This window comes from Lotus japonicus, chromosome 1 (assembly GCF_012489685.1).
Source record: "Lotus japonicus ecotype B-129 chromosome 1, LjGifu_v1.2".
Lineage (NCBI taxonomy): Eukaryota > Viridiplantae > Streptophyta > Magnoliopsida > Fabales > Fabaceae > Lotus > Lotus japonicus.
Window position 1 is genome coordinate 135,006,422 of NC_080041.1, and position 20,897 is coordinate 135,027,318.

A 20,897-nucleotide genomic window follows, 5' to 3' on the forward strand; every position below is an offset into this window, starting at 1 on the left:
TCTGCTAATACTTGCACATAATTATTTGTGAAGGTGTTGTAGAAAGGATTGATAAAATTGAGAGGCTAACTATTTAACTATTTAGAGATGCCCACATACTGCTGAATTGATCTGCAGTCATCTCTGTTTTATTTCTTTCTGATGAAGCTGCCCTATAGATGCACTAGACTCACTGCCACTTTCATGCTTAAGAGACTTCAAATTTTCATCCGCCCAACAACTAAATTAATTAAATTTGAATGAACTGTCAAGTTTTTTGAAAAATTAATCATGTCCAATTTCAACATTTTGGATGTATTTTATGTCATTAAAATGATTTTAAGATAGACTTTATTTTGTGGGAAAGCTAGAACAAATGTTTACAACACTTAAGATCTCTCCAACAACTAAATTAAATGCCTAGTACTGTAAGTCACTATTGGGCTATTGGCGTATAAGACAAAATAAAAGTGTTGCTACAACATGTTCATGATTATGTATTCAAGAACTCATGTCTAGAGTTGTAGGTATCCACTTTGTACGAAACTAATGACATTTGAAAGATTATGTTGCTGTCTATAATTCTTGTGAATGATGCCAAGACATATTCCAATGTTTGAATATTCAAAAAACACATTAAAGTTAACATCGAAAATTGAAGTTTCACAAAAACATTAGGTCAACTACCCACTTAGTCCCACATTAAACAAGTTTCACTCATCTTCCTTCTGATTCCTCTATATAAAGAGAGAATTCTCTTTTTGTTTACAAATTAAGATTCTCGAAGACCAACGTCTATGATTATCACTTATTCAAGTGTTTGGATCAAATATCTGAGCACAAAATAAGAGGAGGAGAAAATGAATGGAGCAATATGTTCTTTTTAGCCAATAGAATTTGTTCTTTTTAAGCAAAATGGATATGTTGCAACATTAATTTTCTTCTTTTATTTATCAAAATAAAATACTTGTTTTAGTGCAATAATTAAGGTAATTGGGAAAAAGGCGGTCATGCCCACTTTGCCAAGTCTCCTCATTTAAGCATAAAAAACGACTACTGCTTAATTTTTTTTTCTCTATCTACACTTTCATAACAGGGGAATTTCTATATTTGTTTTCTTAATTTTATATTTTCTATACAGGAGAATTTCACAAAACATCAACAAGATCAAAAGCTAAAAAAACAAATCGAAAAGTTAAGATGAACAAATCGAAAAGTTCAAAAGAAAACACAAGTGAAAATATATATTTACCACTACAATCCTTTTGGGAGTTCCCCTTTTTCTAATATATTTCGCAAACAGCAATGAGAGAAGACGAAATTCATATACATGAACTAGGAGTTTAAATGAAAATTATGATAGTTGGTAGGCTTAAATAAGTTTTTGGTCCTTAACTTTACCATATGTTTGGTTTTCGTCCCTCGCCGGAGCAAAGGTAGGTTTTAGTCCCTAACCTTTGTCATAAGGTTTGGTTTTGGTCCCTTCGGAGCTCGGGGTCAACGCCGGAGCTCCGGCAGCCCATGTGGCATGGCCACATATGATTAATGAGCTGACATGGAATTTATTTTTTCTTTTTCATTTAAAATATTAAAAAAACATAATTAAGTCCAATAATTAATTCCTAATTACCCTCTAATTAATTTCATAACTTAATTAAAAAAAAACATTAAAAAGGGGAAATTCATCAGCGTAACAATCTTTGCAGATCCAAAAGTTCAAACCACCTCCATCTTCATTGCTTCTGTTACCTTTCCCTGTCAAAATGAGACCCATTCCCTTTGAATATTGACCACTCCCACCTCTGATCCATTTCCATTCGCGTACCATAACCCAATCCATTTTTCTAGCCAAAGTTCATTTTTTTCTCTCGCAGATCAAACCCCACAAACAATCATCAAAACCCACGAACAATCATCGTTAACACTGTTGTAATTCAAGGAAAAATTTAATCTTTCTTTGTTTTTCCATCTTGGGTACCGAATCAGCATCCGTGGACATTACAGAACCATTGATTCTGGATCCTAACAACTAGGAGGAGGGGAAGAAGGAGTATTTGAGTGAGCCGGTTCTTGAATGGAAGGAGCAGATTACCTGGAACCGCCGCTGCTTGCATCTCAGGTCGATCCCCTCTCTTCCTTTATCTATTTTTGTTGGAATAGGGCTCAATCTGCTGCTGCTACTGCATCCTTCCATCGCTGTACGATTTGGATCTGAAATCTTCCATATCTGAGAGTGAAAAAACATAGAAGTGGGAACACTCCAAGTTGTATCAGTGTGTAAAGATTCAAGCTTTTGAGAAAGGGGATGGTGGGTTTGGTTTTGTTCGTAGTTGTGAGGGAAACAACAAAGTTGAATCAATCCATGAAGGTGTGGGATTTGAAAAGCTAAATGTGTTTCTGCCTTTTTGGTTTGAGATTTTCTGGGTTTGGGATTTTGTTTTCTGGGGTTGAGGATGATATCATGTTGAAGATGATAAGATGAAGATTTAATTTGAGATTTAAGTTTGATGGTTTATGTGAAGGATTTTTTTTTTGAAAGTGTTGAAGGATTTAATTTAAATGATGAGATTTAAGAGTTTTAATTATGGGTTATTTAAAAAAAATTATTAAATGAATTTTTTTTCCACCTGGCCTCATTAATCCCACGTGGCCATACCACATAGGCGACCGGAGCTCCGACATTGACTCAGAGCTCCGAAGGGATCAAAACCAAACATTTTGACAAAGGTTAAGGACTAAAGCCCACCTTTGCTCCGGCGAGGGACGAAAACCAAACATATAGTAAAGGTTAGGGACCAAAAACTTATTTAAGCCTAGTTGGTAAGTTATTTAATATAGTGGCATTTGTCCTAATTAAGTTGATCTTTAGATGACAAATTGAGTTCCATAAAATTAATTCATGATTAGGATCCATGTACAAAACATGAATTAATTCCAAAACAATGACATGAAATCAGAACTACTACATCCAACAGTTCTACTTGAAATCAAAACTAGTGCAGCCACAGTATTTAGCAAAGCAAATAACTATGTTACTTTTTTTTTTCAATGAAAAAGAACTATGTTACTTAACGCACGCTTACGCCAATACATCATGTTGCTGTTGTTCTAATCTATTAACCTCCTCCTTAATCAGATGTAAAAATTACTAACAATGTTCAACTACACCTCACATCACTTGCACCCATGAACCGGTGCTGGGCACACCCGCATGCACCACAAACAACAAATAGTACCCTGCCGGCGCAATCTCTTGAGTCGAAGGCCCTACCACCGTAGCATAATAAGTCCCAATGTTCACTTGTGTTACCTTAATCAACTTTAACACCACCATCCTCTGATTCATTGCGTAAGAGTGCGTTGTAAATGACGGTGCCAAGAGCCTAACCGAAACTTCACTTGCCGAAGTAAAACTCGGCACTGTAAACGTGATGTAAGAGTACACCCTGTATCCTAATACATCGTTCGTCAGAAACCTACATGGACGGAACCAAAAAATGTGTGTAAGAGAAACAAAACTTTAACACTAGCTAGAAAAAAAATACAATTATTTTAGGCATACAACATTTACATACCTGATTGTTGGCCGGACCGGATCAAGTGCCAACGACAAATATGGCGGAGAAAAGGCTTCTAAGCTAAGATCAGTAGGGTAATCAACCCCTGTGAAGTTGTAGAATATATGTGGGTTGCTACCACCAACTAACACTCTTCCATCCCTTAACAACACCGCTGAAGAGTGATAGAGTCTAGGTTTTGAAGCCGGTGACATCACAGTAAAACGTTTCCCTGAGTCAGTCTCCGATGGGTGATAAATCACTGGCGTCAGCACCGGGTCACGACCGTGCTCCCACCCGGCCGTGCCAGACTTTACACCGTTGATGATGATGATATAACCATTGGGGAGAAGCAGCATGTCTCCCATTGCTCTTGGTAATGGCATGCTCTCCATCACCCAAGTAGGGTTAGGGTCGGTCACTTTGATCCTTCCACATGTGTTGAGAGCTTCCATGAAGTTTCCCTGTGAAGCAGCCTCGAACGAGCCACGGGGTGCCCCTCCGCAAACCATGACCTGAATAGAAATGAAGTTAGTTGTAATTAAAAAATTAGCAATACTATATATTACAAAAGAAAAGAATTGCCTGTCAAAAAAAATATATATTACAAAAGAATGTATATAAAATGCAAGAAAACTAACGTGTCTTTCAATTTATTTGCTTAGTCCAATGTTTGTTACATAAAGATTATAAAGATGAAACATGGTGAGTTATTGAACATCAAGAAACAATATTTTTATTTGGGGATTATTATTACTATTTTTCACTAAGCAATTCATGTAATCTTTATGAATTACTTTAAAATAAATCCAAAATGATATTTAGATCCCAGCACAATACGGTAATATTTCACATCAACATTTTGAGCAATTTGAAATTGTCAATATGATCGCAAAAATTGCATTTTTTCTCTGATTTAAATAACTTCGTGAGTTGTGACAGTCTAAAACTGCCACAATCTCACATCGACCATATGTCCAACAGAACGCATTTTTCTAACTGATTAAAGTGACAAACCTCTGCTTCTATAGTGTTGCCTATGTTTTCATCTAGAGGAAGAAGAACCGATGAGCCAGTGCTTGGATAGTTACGAGGCTCTCCACCTGGAATCTGAGGAAACTCTTTAACCACACGGTTCTGCTTGTAGTCAAGCAACACAGAACGTGTGTTGGCAAAGATGAATAGGTTTCCATCTGGTAAAAGATGCACAAAAGGGTACAAGTTGTTTTCAAATGGATCCGAAGTTTCTTGAAGAAAATTAAAATTTGTTGAGGAGGGTGAATTTGCATTGCTTTTAGGATAGAACTCGTAGGAAAATTGTTTTCTCCCTCCAACAATTATAACACGACCATCAGGTAGTATTTGGTTTGTGGCATACCATCTCCTTTCGGACAAGTAACCTGATAAACAAAACAGAAAAAAATGAGTACATATAAGTGTGAATTGGACATGTGTCTCAGAGGTTTTATAAAGATCAAACAACTAAGATATATAAACTCAAAATTTGAACCATGTGACTTATAAGTGTGAATTTAGGATTTTTCTGATTTCGAGGAATCTAAATTTGAGACCGCCCTAATTTGCCTCTAGTTGCATCCTTGCCTGGGAACTCGACCCAATCACATGATAGGTCCAAGCACGGTGTGAACATGCGTAGGCGTCGCTCGCCGTCGTTGAAACCTCCGGTTTGGACGAGGGTGCCGTTGGGGAGGACAGAGCCTGAGGAGCACCACGTGTCAGTATGGACCATCAACGGCCGAAACATGGTCGTGGCGGTGTCATAGAGCACAGAGTGAGCGGTGCAATCGACTTTGAGGGCGGTGTCATCGGGGTCCATCCGGCAGCGGCCAAAGGAAAGAGGGAGGTTGGAGGGGCCGAAATCGGTCCGGTCGAAGGCGATGACCTTGTCGTTGTGTAGAAGTTGCATGTGCATTGCTGAGACACCAATGCTGGGATGCAAGAGGTACCATTGTCCTTGTGAGATAGAAGATGGTATCACTGTCTGAGATAAGGCTTGAAAATATGAGAATGAAGCTAGAATGAAGAAAAATTGGATCATGAGAATGATCCTTCTCATGATTGTGTTTTGGTAAGTAGAGAAAAGGAGATCAAGTGTTGGGAGAGTGTAGTTGGATTTAGTTTACAAGTGAAGTGTTGGTAGGATTTAGTTTAGGAAATGGAATCTAGCTACAATATATGTATTTGGAGTGAGTGATTAAGTGCACGTACATATTAGTAATTGATGTGGCGATAATTGATGTGGCGATAATTTGGAAGAAGAAAGAGGGTATCTTTGAGGGGAGCGATGCGGGAGTGAAGGAATTCAGTTTATGACCAAGAAATTGATTTTTTTTTTTTATAAGCCAAAAGCCAAAATTGTTTTCAACTAGCACAAGGGGTGCTAACCCAAATAAAGAGGAGGAGAACTAGTCAAAGAAAGACTAGAACCCACAAGAGTACAAAAAGTAAATTACAAAATACAAATTAAAGGAGCCATGCTTCCCGAACCAGTAGACTAGCACAAAAATACTATTGTCCACCCCAAAACAGAATTCTCATTCCTAAAAGTAAGAAAAGTTGCGAGATGGTAAGAGATTACCATTCACATGATTGGTATAAGCACCACTAGTCACCCACTTTGTCCCTCTTAATTGTCCAAGGCGCTGCATCAAATTTAGTAGCCCACCCTTTACTGGTTTTTCACTGCATAATTCCACACCAGTACCAATTAAATTGCGAGCTTCTTCCTTATAATGATAGAATGCAAGCCAGCGGGTTTTGCTTCCATTCAAACCAAGTATATGTAAAGCCCTCCACCTTTACCCTCAGCCACTGCCAAGCTCTAAGCTGTGCCAATTCCAGGATTGTGTTACTTTCAAAATTTGTCTCATTGAAGATTACTTTATTTCTACACAACCATATAGTCCATATAATTGCCATCAAATGACACACTCCCCTTCCCGCTGTGCTTTGTTGTAGCCAATTGAAGGAAATTGGAGTAGATGCTCCTTTGTTGTAGGCACCAAAGTAGATAGCACCCCTAGCCACTCAAAGCACTCGTACCATATGTGATTCGTAGCATTACACAGAAGGAATAGATGAGTCGATGACTCCTCCTGCAACCCGCATAAGGGGCATAAGGATTCGTCCACAGTCGAAATAACATGCCTCCCGCGAAGGTTGTCACGTGTCTGTATTCTATCTTTCAGCATCCTCCAAGCAAAAGCTCTAACATTGGAAGGGACCGGTATTGACCAAGAAATTGATGATTCAAATCTACACATCAATCTATAAGCTAGGAGATTCCAAATCACGCAGGCCACATGTTCAAAAAAAATACAGGCTCCCGTAAAATATGGTGGTAATTAATTAACTCAAGAGGTGGACTTTTTTAGTGTTAGATTTGTTTTTCCTATAAAAAAGAAGCTATTCTTTAAATGTATTTGGCTCAGTTAGTTTCTTTCTTTAAGAATAAAAGCCTGAAAAAAGTTGTGCAACACTATCTTAATTATAAGAAATGAAAAATCTTTTTTTCACTCTGGCGGATGTTTTCACGTGTCTGGAAAATGGTAAATGTCTCTTTAAACTTTAAGGATATTGAACTTGTGTGCTCACCTTAATCAAAACTTAATTTACTTGTCACTTGACCAAAATTTTGTTGATATCACGTTTAAACAATTTTAAAGAATATCACCTTAGTGTATATGATCATGTAATCTTACGTTATTAAACCATTGAATTGATAAGATTGATCAACATTTATATAAATGTTAGGTTAATAGTCAAATTAGTCCCTCAGTTTGTAAACGAGTTTGATTTTAGTCATTATGAGGGAAAATGACGTTTAGTGACGGTCAAAAACTGCCGGTAATTGTAAAAATGACCGTCGCTAAACATCATTTTTCTCTTAGAGGGACTAAAATAAAATTTGTTTACAAACTTGTGGACTAATTTGACCATTAACCTTAAATTTTATTGAGTGAAATGAGGTTGCAATAACTTATTCTTATAGAATTCCCATACATTATTTACAAGTGTTTCACTTACAAACTACGTATTACATATAAGAAGAACTTTAGCATATTTGATGTTCAGCTCTTAACTATTTTGTGCAAGCGCTCGCAGCAAGAAGATTAATTAGTCACTATTATCGAAGGTGGATACTCTAAGCTTATCAAGAAGCATATTATAAGGCAGAATTGGTAAAACTAGGGCCGATCTTACTCCTTGCAAGTTGGTTTTGGTTCTCAATCATGTCATCCAACTCTTTGGCAAACCTCTTCATAGCTTCAGGAGGCAAGCGAATCGGTAACACTATACCTTCTTCTCCTTTTTCATTCTTGTGCGGCACCATATAGGTTGCTCCAGGAAAGTCCCCAGCACCACCTTTGGCCACTCCTCCATACAACGCTTCGCCCCACCCAAAATTAACTTCTTCAAACCTAGCACGTGTCAAATCTGACAGAATACAAGTTCTTACAGTTGTAAATAAACACCGTCCATTAACAACCATAAAATCCGCTACAAAATGCATGTACTCCTCTGTGACTTCACCTTTCGCTTTCTTTATTAACTCAACTGCATAGCCAATCGAGTTCCTGCAAAGCTTCCCTGCAGTGGTGACCGCCGCTGGGTATGAAAAACCGTTACCATAATAGCCGACGGGTAATGGGGGGTTAAACCTGTTAAGAATGAAATTATGTGACATAAAATTATTTAATAACAGTGTACAAAAGTATTAAACCAACAGGTTATCATAATTATACTCATACATTTGTTGAAAATAAAATTATAATATAAAATCAATCACATGTTAAGCTTTTATAGAGTAGCTTATTCTTCACCTGGCACGTGCATTGACGAGGACCATCATGCGAACGTCATCATTTGGGTCTATTTGCAAAGCTTTTGTGCGACAATGCCAAAAGCATGCCGCGATAACATCAACAGTGGTGCATTTGCGAAGATGAAAGGGAATCAAGCGGCGAAGAGCGGTGATTTCGGCAGGTCCGAAAAAGAATGATTGATCAACGATGATGGGTGTTCCAATTCCCTTGGTGGTATCTAGTACTTGCTCGTATTCACGATGGTTGAATGTGATGTGTGGTGGGTCTCTCGCCATTAAGAGCTCTCGTTGCCACACAGGTTGAACGGATGGTTGGGATGCGCCCTGACACAATTCTGCCAGGGCATTCAGGAATTGCTTCAAACCCGCTCCATCACTCATGGTGTGGTTCATTCGGATGGCCACAACGAAACCACCGCACTTAAGGCGTGTTACCTGTATTCAAAAACTAACATCAAAAGACATTCGTGAACATCCAAGCAGTACATACACACAAAGCAAAAGCAAAGGAAAAAGTAATAAATGTGATTTAAGATATAATGTAATTAGAAGATAGAGACCAAACTCGAAACTATGACATTGTTTAAGATGAATTAAACATTGTGGCTCTATACCAACTAAATAATGTGTTTGTCACGACATTGAAATTCCGAATAAATAAACTTTTTTATAAGCTATTATAAGTAGCTTATAAAAATAAACTCAAAATAACTTATTAGTAGACAACAAACTTTTTACATAAATCATTTCAAATAATTGCATAAGCATTTATTCTATCTCTTAAAAATGAATTATCGATTATATATGTATGTTTACTGAACCTGTATGAGTAGAAGAGGACAATTAGTAACTTGCTCTGAGCCTGGAACATCATATAAGAGCTCTTGGAAACAAGGGAATGGAGGTTGAAGAGCGTCACCAAATTGATCAAGTGTTACATCCGCATCAGCTTCAATGAACAATACACCCTCCCCTGTACAATCCACCATCAATTTGCGTCCAGGTCCCTCTCTAAGCCTACCTGCAAAGGGGTAGTAGAACACCAGTGTTTTTGAAAGTCCCTCTCTAATGACTTGAACAGGGTCTTTCTCTGCCATTGATGGCTTATGACGATAAATAAATATGAGAGGAATTTGGAAACGAAGGCCATCTTGATCATCTATGTCGGATAACAGTTTAACTTCATGAGGAGTGGGTTTACATGGAGGCACCAGCTCTGGTTGGCACCTTCGCACATTGAAAATTAATGAGAGAGGTGATGTATATGAAGCCATGTTATTGTTGGGCACAAGATGGGAATTGATGCAAAAAGAGTCAATGAGTAGTGATATGTGTTTAGTTTGAGTTATGTTGCAAATGCTGCTAGCATTTATAAGAGTCCTCATTCATGTAAACCAAGAGTGTTATGCTAGATATTAGGATAAGATTTTCCACAAAAACAAGAAAATGTGTTATTTTATTACTTTTACTTTCTCATAATAAACAACAATTAAATAACATATATTTTCCCATTCTATTTCTTTCTTGGTGTTACATCACATCACATGTGATTATATCGATCACTTATATCTCTTCTTTTTATATCTCATTTCATATTTAAAACTATATCGGTGTTCACCAAACCTTTTTCACGTTTATAAATGGAGTACTTGAAACCACATGTTCCTAAAGTCAATCATAGCCACAAAGTATATATATGTCCATTGTAAATATCACTTAATAATGAAAAGCAAAATGATTTTTGGCATGATATAAATACCTTGCTGACATTTACACTTTGTTTGTTAGAAGAGAGAGATGCAAGAGAGAGAGATAGGAGAGAGATGGGGGAGTTACCTTGTTTGGTAGAAGAGGGGAGGGAGGGGGAGGGGGTTGCAGAGGTGGGGCCCACCCCTTTTTTGGGTCTCTTCAATTTGGAGAGAAATGGAACAGTAACAAGGGGCTGCGTTTTTTATTATTTTTTTCTACTTTTGGCTACTTAGTGGCGGTTTTAAACGAATAATGTTATGTTCACACCTCTAAGATGAGGTGGAGGATGAGAGAGATATGAAGAAAAGAAAAAGTAAGAGAGAGAAAATATGAGAGGTGATAGATGATAAAAGGAGAGAGATAGAAATAAAAATAGGTGGAAATGAAGTGTTTAAAACATGAGGTGTGTATATATCATTGTTGGTTTTAAAACCCCACTTTATTCCTTTTTTTCAAAAAAATATTATTCTAATCTCTCTTCCACCTCATTATTTCTTATCTCTCTCATTTATCTCTATCATACCAAACAACCTCTTAAATCCACTTTATTTCTCACATATTTCTCTCTACTCAATCTCTCTTCTCTATCTTTCTCTACTCTACCAAACACAGTGTTAGACTGAAAAAGAAAGAGAAAGAACTAATTGATGTAATATATTTTTTTTGGTACATTTCCTTAAAGAAAACAAAAACTACGGTCTCACAAAGGAGACACCACACGCATCAGCCAACAAAAGCACTCCTAACCCCGCAATTGGGTTCTCAGTTATAACTAAGTCATCATTCTGATCCGCCCCATGCTTAGCCAACAAATCCGCACAAGCATTCCCCTCACGTAAAGTATGTCGAAGCTCCACAATCCAGTCCCTGCTCTGGAGATCTTTAATATCCCACACTAAAGCGGCATAACGATGACACGAAGACGGCGTGGACTTGACGAGAGTCACTGCGTCTTGAGAGTCGGATTGACACTCCACAATTCGATACCCCTGCTCCCAAGCAAGAGATAAACCATGGAACATGCCAAGAAGCTCCAAATGCAGAATGCAACACTCATCCAGGTAGCCAAAGAACCCCCTAAGCCAATTCCCGTGTATAGTTCTGAAGCACCCCCCAAAGCCACCACGCTGAGGAGTCCCATGAACGCTACCATCTACATTTAGCACAACACAATCAGCCAGACCCACCGTCCATCTAACTAACCGAGGAGTATGCATAGGCGCATCAACATCGACTGCATAACAACGAGCTATATCATCAAACATAGCTAAAATATCACCTCTCAACACCTGCCAAGGAATCAACTTACCCTCCATGCACCAGACATTACGCAGCCGCCACACCCACCATAACGTCGACATAACCAAAGGAGAATTCTCCTTCAGTACCTCACGAAGCCAAGCTTTCGAGTCCGCAAACGCGAAAGAGCTTCCTGCAGTGTCAAATCCCATATAAACAATTGATGTAATATATGATTGATAAGAAGAAGGAGAATGATAAAATAAACGCATGGCGTGTGTGTCAATATTTAGTGTTTACTAATTTTGAAAATGTTCGGTACACTCAAAGAACATGAGTTCATTTTACTAAGATGACATTAAAGCCTACTATAAATTTGTTTATTTGAAGTCACTCATATATATATGGCCAACACAAATGCTCATGTATGTAAATTTCACACGTCTGATATCCACCCTTAAGCTTACATGTGAGAAATGTGTCCCCATTCCTGTCACCATTCGTGTCAACCTCTCAGAATTAACTTAAATCAACCAGAACACGTCAATCCACACACTCAATGAGAAACATGTGGTACGTATTGAGAAGTTGGTCTTAATAATTAATAATTAGTTGGTTTAAATACTCTGGAGGTCCTTGAAATTGTCTGCTGTACGAAAATAAGTCCCTAAATTTTTTTTTTCCGATTTCGAATCCCTGAATATATTTTTTTTAATTAGAATAAGTCCCTACTCGTGTTTCAAGCCTATGTGGCTCAATTTTTGCTAAGTCATTTATTCCACGTGGCTTTTCTATTTTTTTAAATACACATGGATTAAAAAAATAAAATTAAACATTTAAATTTAAAATTAAAATTTTATTAACCTAATTAACCCTAAATCTAATTAACCATAAATCCCTAAAAAGATTTTAATTTTAAATTTAAATGTTTAAATTTAAAATTAAAATCTTATTAACCTAATTAACCCTAAATCTTATTAACCATAAATCCCTAAATCTAATTAACCCTAAATTCCTAAAAAGATTTTAATTTTAAATTTACATGTTTAATTTTATTTTTTTAATCCATGTGTATTTAAAAAAAATAGAAAAGTCACGTGGAATAAATGACTCAGCAAAAATTGTGCCACATAGGCTGGAAACACGAGTAGGGACTTATTCTGATTAAAAAAAATTTCCAGGGATTCGGAATCGGAAAAAAAAATTCAGGGACTTATTTTCATATGACAGGCAATTTCAAGGACCTCCAGAGTATTTAAGCCTAATTAGTTCTAACATCAATATAGGAATGTACTTCTTTTTTGGTACATATAGGAAATATAGGAATGTTACTTCTATTTGGCAAGTTTATTTTTTTCTCCTTCTGAAAGTATTTTATACAAGATTCAGGTACATAATAAAAAAATTAGTGTGTTAAATTACTCTCGTAATTCCAACTCGGGAGTTGTGAAGGCACATATTTCCTAAAAATGCGGCTCCTAAGAATTAAATTCTCGACCAAAGCGTTCAAACATCTACTTTTTACCACTACAACCCGCACACGTTAGATGCATAATAAATAACTCAATAGATCTATAATAATAATAATAATTATATTTTGGTAAAATGTAAGCATCGAAATTTATTTCTAATAAATGACATATATGTTATGAATAGGATGACCATATGGGCCAGACTCATCTATTCTCAGCTCCATGTATACTTGACCCATCTAATAATACTATAAATAATTAAATATAGAGGAGGTTGCATCAAGCAACCCAACCATCATTACACAGTATTCTCTGACATCTGATTCTCACTATTGTTCTCTTGCACCTCTCTTCTCCCTTCATCCTTTTACTAATTTCTCAACACGTTATCAGCACGATAGTTCTCTCTTTTCAAGTAAGTAAGAATCATGATTGTAATCAAGAACTCTCTTTCATCTACTATTATACTACTCTTAATATTGATCTATTTTTTTCCTCTTGTTGTAACATGATGATATGGTAATATCCAATGATGCATAAGGCGCAGATCTAGAAGAATCGCAGTGCAACATGCTTAAGATATGAATCCTGAAGATTCATAGGATACTATATGAATCATTTATTTTTCTTTTATTCCAGAAGTACAGAAGATGAATCCAGAAGATTCATGGCTTACAAATTTTTAAGATGAATCTTGAAGATTTATGGAATAATAATTTTTAAAATGAATCCTGAAAGATTCATGGAATACACATTTTTAAGATGAATCATGAAGATTCATAGCCTACGTGTCCAGAAGTACCGTAGTTGACTCTTAAAATATGGATATGAATCCTAAAAATTCATAAGCTATGAGTCAAGAAGAACCATGGTTATGAAAACCGGACCGGACCAGACGGTTCGACCGGTCAGACCGGGAACCGGAAGGGTGGACGGTCCGTTGCATGTGAATAACCGGCCATGATGAAAACCGGATAAAAACCGGTGAGACCGGTTAAGAACCGGTAAACCGGACAAAATCGGTGGTTTTCCGATTTGAGCCGGTTCAATGAAAATGGCCTGAAAAGTGTCACTTTGGTTTCCAAAAAAAAAATAAAAAAACCCTCTTGCAGCACATGAACTCCGTTGTGGCACCGTGTACTGGAACTGGAACTGGAAGTATCAAAGTTGATGCCAACCTTGATATGTTGAGGGGATGATGAGAGAGAGAGAGAGGGAGAGAGAGAGAAGGAAGTGTGGCAGGAGTGTGTTTCAGAAAGGAGGCTGCATGAAGATGAATTGGAGGTAAGAGAGGAAAAGAAAAGTAAGATAATTTTAGGGTTTGGGTAGTGGGCTCAATACTTGTTTACAACTGGGCCTTTTTTATTATATGTTTTTGTTGTTTTTGCAAAAAAAACTAGTGTTGTTATTCTAAAATAGACTAATGTCACGGCAAAAAAACAAAACATGAATGTTGTTTTATACCAAAAAAAGGATATATTGTTTTTTTGAAACATAGGATATATTGTTGTTTGTTGACCAAAAAAAAAGGATATATTGTTAGAATATGTGCTATTAGAATTATCTTATCTATTGTTACTTTGAACCTATTTGGTTGTGATATTATGTTGGGTAATATATTTTTTAGTATAAAGTTATGGATATTTTCTTTTTATATTCAATATTACCTTATATGTATTCTATATTTATTTTAAAATAATATTATTTAATATATAGCGGTAATACCGGTTGGACCACGGTTTGACTACGGTTGAACCAATGAACCGTGAACCAGTGCCCTCACCGGTTTGACTACCGGTCCGGTTTTCATAACCTTGAGAAGAACCATAGTATGATTTACTCACAAATTATATGGAGGATTGTAACCTTCAGAAAGATCAATTTCAGTTATTTCACATGAAAATACAGATCATCATCGTTGAGTACATACTCAAGAGACCATGAAAATACAAATCTCAACATTCTGATACTAATGGAGAAAACTGAAAATCAGCATTTTATGCTGTTCTGATCCATGTGTTATATGTTGGAATTAATGACATTCCAAATCATTTATTTTCAGAATAATAAGTCTTAATTTTTGACCTCACTGTTTGGATTGGAATAGTTGAAACTTTCAAAGGGTTTTAAAATGATTTTAATATCATTAAGAGGAGATTTACGTTGCCCTTCCTCTTGTTTAGTTTTGATGCTTCTTAACTTCACCTTTATTTGTATTTGATGGTGGAATAACGGTTGCAAGGCAGAGAATGATGAGGCCATTCTATAAAGAATAAGGTGCCGCTAGCACTATGCATTGGTGAGATAGAGAAAAAAAAAAACTACCTCTTCAAGAGTACAATGCATTTTAATTGAGACAATGTACAAAGACGAGCTATAGAATGATGCACTCTTTTTCCTTCACTAGATTTTTATCTAACTGGGTTTTTCCTAGTAAGGTTTTAACGAGACACGTTCTTAAGAGATGATCATCCAGGGGAAGTGTTATGAATAAAATGACCATATGGGTCAGGCCCATCTATTCTCAGCTCCATATATACTTGACCCATCTAATAATACTATAAATATAGAGGAGGTTGCATCAAGCAACCCAACCATCATTTCACAGTATTCTCTAACATCTGATTCTCACTATTGTTCTCTTGCACCTCTCTTCTCACTTCTACTAATTTCTCAACAATATCCGAATTCTTTTGGCCATCCAAATCACCTTCAGAACATGTGAGGATCACCTTTTCATATCAGTGTTGATAAAATTGTGCTTACTTTAAAAGTTTAAAATCTCACATTGTCTATGTGATGAATCTGTTAATAGTTTATATATCAAACTTCACACCATGGCGGTAAAAGCTTAGTAAAGAATTGGGCTTGTGCTCATTAGGTTGGGCTTTATTGGCCCAATCCAGTGCCAATTGTAGCAGGCGAGACACATAAATTGGTTGCAGACCCATTTATTTTTATTATTTTCAGATCAAGCGGTGGGCTGAAAGCCCAAAGGTACAAGACCTGATTAACGACACTGTAGGTAATAACCTAGGTTCTGTCTCATTTTCAAATTCCCTTGCTTAGTGCTTACGGTCTATTTCATTTTAATTCTTATTGCGGTAGAGAGCAGACTTAAAAATTAAAATTATTATTTATAGTTTTATACACTTTATAAAATTTCTTTTGTAGAGTTCACGGTTAAAAAAATCGATTCTCGAAGTGATAAAAATGTCTGGTAGATATTTCCGGAGGTGATTATTTTCCTTTTGGAATTTCAGTTTTCAGAAATTTATTTTAAACATAGAATTCAACTATCACGTTTGGGTTATACGATGCAATTATTGTCATACTAAATAAATCATCCGTTTACTGTTATAAGCAAAAAACATTTTAGATTCACTGAATAAACGATGCATCTAGTTATTATTATAGACTAGATACATCTTTTATTGAATGAATTTAAGGACTTATTTATTACCTATAAATTATAAATTATAGTAATAGTGACAAGATGGTGTATGTGGATATATGTGTCCATATAGAATTAAAAGTCTACACCAAAAAAATATAGAATTAAAAGTCCAACATAAACCACCTTTTTATTACATGTAAGATCAGAGATGTGATACTCTTGTGTTGAATAGGACAAAGGAAGACAGTAAAAGCGTGGTGATAACAATGATAGAACATTTTCTTTCTTTCTTCCCTTCTTTGTTGTCTCAATTAATTCCTCACCCTCCTTTATACACTAAAATATCTCAAATACCCTTTAAAATTTAATTTATTCCAAACATATCTTTTTCCTACCTTATCACTACCATCATTTTTGTTTATCACACCACCCTTCACTTTTACTCTCATCTCATAGTTTTCTTCGTTGCAACTTTTCACACTTAATATATGTGAAAACATTTCATACTTTATAAGTGTGAACCGATGTATGTTCATTCTCTCTTCACATTCTTCTTTTCGTTTTAAGTGTTTCACACTCAGTGAGTGTGAAAATGTCAATGAGTGTGAAACATTTTCACATTCTTAACAGTTGGTTCCTTCACACTCTTAAGGGTGAAATTTGAAAATATTTCACACTCTTGAGTGTGAAATGAAAATATAAAAAAATAAAAAATTAATTTTAAAAAATAAAATTATTAATAGTTCAATAACTCACACTCTTGAGTGTGAAATTTGAAAATGTTCACACACTTGAGTATGAAATTTAATTATAAAAAACTAAATATTTAAAATTAAAAATAAAATTCTTAACAGTTGGTTCCTTCACACTCTTGAGTATGAAATTTGAAAAGATTTCACACTCTTGAGTGTGAAATGAAAATATAAGAAAAAAATATATTAACAGTTCAATAACTCACACTTTTGAGTGTGAAATTTGAAAATGTTTCACACACTTGAGTGTGAAATCTAATTCTAAAGAAACGAAAAAATTTAAAATTGAAAATAAAATTTTCAACAATTGGTCCATTCACACTAGTGATCTTGAGTGCGAACTTGAATTGTGTTTCACACCCTTGAGTGTGAAACACAATTGTGTGAATCGAGTATGTTAATTCTCTCTTCACCTTCTTCCTTTCGTTTTAAGCGTTTCACACTCATTGAGTGTGAAATGTTTCACAATTAGTAGGTGTGAAAATACTATCATACTTTGACTATCTCTTTATAAGAGAGGGTATTAAGGGAATTTAAAAAATTAAAAGAGGGTATGGGATTAATAAGGGAGTGTTAAAACTAATGCCCTTGTTGTAATAGACATTTTTTTCATTTTACATCTTGTTGTGCACCCTCATTTTTTCCCATGTTACTTTGGTTTCGAACCGAAAACCTATTGGTTGGGTGAAATTCTTCAAACCAATAAACTACTGATGAAACCAGTAAACATATGCACCTGATCATTTAGGCCAATGCAAAAAAAAAAAAAGGAAAAAATGGTCATGATGAATGTCACAATGAAAAGGAAAATAACAGAAAAACTGCAATTCAAATGAAATAGAGATTAATTCAAAACAACCATAATAATTTGAGAAAAATATAAACACAATATCAAGTCTCGTTTAACTTTAGAAGGCTGGCTAATTTCATATCCCATTCAACATAATGAAGAGTTCTATTGGAATACATTTCAAATGCATTTGAAACTCTGTCTCATTCCATTCCACATCAACCCAGCTACCATGAACCTTCAGCACCTGCAGTTGGATTCTTGAAGGCAGATGAGAAGTCCCAGTATGTTTTCAACGAAAACGGTGCGTAAACAGTAGAAGATTTTTCAGTAATTTTAAATATCTACAAATTCAACAATATAGATATACTAACCATAAAAAAGAAACAAATAATCCTTTCAATCAGGGGTGTATCCAGGATTTTCTTGTTAGAGACGAGATATAAGACTAAATATTTGATTGATTTTTTATCATATTAAGATACGATTTTTTTTAGTTCCTAAAATTGAAAAGAAAAGGTAAATTTAATCAAACATTAATTACTTCAGATTTTGAATTGATTTTGTTTTAAATAATGAAGTTTTGTGATAACTGAGAGACCCGACTAAAATTCTGCAACAGCAAAGAGGTTTTATAAAGATAAAAAAACTAAGATATATAAACTCAAAATATGAGCCACGTAATTTATAGGTGTAAATTTAGGATTTTTATGATTTTGAGGAATCCAAATTTGAGATTGCCTTAATTTGTCTATAGTTGCATCATTGCCTGCTGGGAACTCGACCCAATCACATGATAGGTCCAAGCACGGCGTGAACATGCGTAGGCGTTACTCACCGTCGTGGAAACCGCCGGTTTGGACGAGGGTGCCGTTGGGGAGGACAGAGCCTGAGGAGCACCACGTGTCAGTATGGACCATCAACGGCCGAAACATGGTCATGGCGGTGTCATAGAGCACGGAGTGAGTGGTTCAATCGACTTTGAGTATGGACCATCGAGGGAGGTTGGAGGAGCCGAAAAAATCGGTCCGGTCGAACGCGATGACCTTGTCGTTGTGTAGAAGTTGAATGTGCATTGCTGAGACTCCAATGCTGGGTGGCAAGAGGTACCATGCATTGTCCTTGTGAGGTAGAAGATGGTGTCACTAGCTGAGATAAGGCTTGAAAATATGAGAATGAAGCTAGAATGAAGAAAAATTGGACCATGAGAATGCTCCTTCTCATGATTGTGTGTTTGGTAAGTAGAGAAAAGGAAATCAAGTGTTGGGAGAGTGTAGTTGGATTTAGTTTACAAGTGAAGTGTTGGTAGGATTTAGTTTAGGAAATGGAATCTAGCTACAATATATGTATTTGGAGTGAATGATTAAGTGCACGTACATATTAGTTATTGATGTGGCGATAATTTGGAAGAAGAAAGAGGGTATCTTTGAGGGGAGCGATGCGGGAGTGAAGGAATGCAGTTTATGGCCAAGAAATTGATGATTCAAATCTACACATCAATCATTAAAATAGTAGATTCCAAATCATGTAGATACACCCCCTTTTTTTCACGAACTTATTTGCAAATGTATTTGGCTCTGTTAGTTTTTTTTTAGAATAAAAGCCTGCCTTGGGCAACACTATCTTAATTATAAGAAATAAAAAATGATGAAAAATCTTTTTTTTTTTTTTTCACTTTGGTGGATGTCTTCAGCTTTCACATGTCTGGGAAATAGTAAATGTCTCTTTGAATTTTAAGGGTATCGAACTTGTATTCTCACTTTCATCAAGACTTCATTTACTTAATTAACTTGTTACTAGACTAAAATTTTGTTTGTATCTTCTAGTTTAAATAATTTATTAAGAATATCACCTTAGTGTATATAATCATGAAATCCTTGTACTTAGACGCATGCGCGTAGTTTAGTTTTTTTCCTGTTTTATTTTCCTATTGTAACCAAAAAAAATCATGAAATCTTACGTTATTGAACCATTGAATTGATGAGATTAATGAACATTTATAAAATGTTATTGAGTGAAATATGGTTGCAATAACTTATTCTTTTTTGCTACATCGGAAAATTAACGGCAAAACAAAAGACTACAAAATAGCCAAACGGTCCTGAAGTAAGAGGGTCTCCAGTTCCGGGGGAGGTCTCTCCAGCAAGCAGATAGACAAAGACTGAGACGCCGCTCCCCTTTTAGCCAACCAATCAGCTGGTTGATTACAATCCCGATTAATAATTGTTAGATGCACCCTCCACCTTCGTCCCTGTAGCTGCCGGATTTCATCAAGGATGGGCAGAAACAACCTGCTCTCTGGATCCTCTAATGCTCTCACCAATGCTCTGTAGTCCATGTTGCACTCCACACTCCGGAATCCTCGATCCCATGCCATCTGAAGACCAATCTTCAACGCTTTTGCTTCTGCGAGCAGGGCGTTACCTCCTTCCTCAAAGCTGTGGAACCCGCACAGCCATACCCCCTGAGAGTCCCTAATAACACCACCCGACCCCATCTGATTGCTCACTGGATTGAAGCTGCCATCCGAGCAAAGGTTGACAGTTCCAGCCGGCGGCGGTATCCACCTCTTTGCCATCCAAACACTATCATCGCTGCCCCCATGCTCTCCCCTAAACCTCACGAAATCATCATGTTCAAAGCACAGCCTGCGCCACGCCTCCTGTATGGTCCAAGGAACTTCCTCAAAAATCATATTGTTGCGCCACTTCCAAATTCCCCATACTCCCGCAATGAACCTAATACCATTGCACCCTTGTGACTGGCGCTTCATCCATTCTCGTCCATCCGCGGTCAAGAAGCCAGGCCACGCCAGGGCACCCATTCGAATCCACATTTCTCTCGAATGCGGGCAGTCACGAAGGCAGTGCAAAACGTCTTCTTCCTCCATTGAGCAACGAGTACATCGGGCAGAAGTAGCCATATTGCATCTGAACCTGTACCTATTTGTTTGGATGGAATTTTAGATCACCAACCAGATAAAGAGACGCACACGTTCTGGGACCTTAAGCCTCCATAACCAGCTCCAATTCTCCATCGTCGCCGACGGATTCTGACGATCATGAAGCCAACTGTAGCCGTCTTTAGCCGTGTAGCAGCCATGATCATTAGTGTCC

General features: G+C 36.4%; 3 protein-coding genes across 3 annotated transcripts; all 3 read right to left on the reverse strand.

Annotated features, from left to right (window-relative positions):
* Positions 1-3,148: 3,148 nt before the first annotated feature.
* LOC130732745 (aldehyde oxidase GLOX) lies at positions 3,149-5,520 on the reverse strand. Its single transcript, XM_057584736.1, has 4 exons — positions 5,139-5,520; positions 4,554-4,936; positions 3,555-4,051; positions 3,149-3,455 (listed from the first exon to the last, which is right to left on the reverse strand). The coding sequence occupies exons 1-4, from the start codon at positions 5,467-5,469 to the stop codon at positions 3,149-3,151; spliced, it is 1,518 nt and encodes a 505-aa protein (XP_057440719.1). The 5' UTR covers positions 5,470-5,520.
* A 2,006-nt stretch (positions 5,521-7,526) lies between these two features.
* On the reverse strand, positions 7,527-9,701 carry LOC130732746 (benzyl alcohol O-benzoyltransferase-like). The gene is made up of 3 exons (XM_057584738.1): positions 9,204-9,701; positions 8,381-8,817; positions 7,527-8,218 (listed from the first exon to the last, which is right to left on the reverse strand). The coding sequence occupies exons 1-3, from the start codon at positions 9,654-9,656 to the stop codon at positions 7,723-7,725; spliced, it is 1,386 nt and encodes a 461-aa protein (XP_057440721.1). The 5' UTR covers positions 9,657-9,701; the 3' UTR covers positions 7,527-7,722.
* A 1,059-nt stretch (positions 9,702-10,760) lies between these two features.
* LOC130732747 (uncharacterized) lies at positions 10,761-11,736 on the reverse strand. Its single transcript, XM_057584739.1, has one exon. It carries the CDS (start codon positions 11,640-11,642, stop codon positions 10,824-10,826), a length of 819 nt encoding a protein of 272 aa, XP_057440722.1. The 5' UTR covers positions 11,643-11,736; the 3' UTR covers positions 10,761-10,823.
* Between the last annotated feature and the right edge of the window lie 9,161 nt (positions 11,737-20,897).

Excerpts from the sequence above, each read along its gene's own strand:
- LOC130732747 (XM_057584739.1), bottom strand. The coding sequence starts at position 11,642 with ATGCGTTTATTTTATCATTCTCCTTCTTCTTATCAATCATATATTACA.
- LOC130732745 (XM_057584736.1), bottom strand. The coding sequence starts at position 5,469 with ATGCACATGCAACTTCTACACAACGACAAGGTCATCGCCTTCGACCGG. Across the intron at positions 4,937-5,138 it reads TGATTGGGTCGAGTTCCCAG|GTTACTTGTCCGAAAGGAGA; the intron begins GCAAGGATGCAA and ends TTTGTTTATCAG. Across the intron at positions 3,456-3,554 it reads CCGGTCCGGCCAACAATCAG|GTTTCTGACGAACGATGTAT; the intron begins GTATGTAAATGT and ends CCGTCCATGTAG.
- LOC130732746 (XM_057584738.1), bottom strand. The coding sequence starts at position 9,656 with ATGGCTTCATATACATCACCTCTCTCATTAATTTTCAATGTGCGAAGG. Across the intron at positions 8,818-9,203 it reads GTCCTCTTCTACTCATACAG|GTAACACGCCTTAAGTGCGG; the intron begins GTTCAGTAAACA and ends TTTTGAATACAG. Across the intron at positions 8,219-8,380 it reads CTCGTCAATGCACGTGCCAG|GTTTAACCCCCCATTACCCG; the intron begins GTGAAGAATAAG and ends CATTCTTAACAG.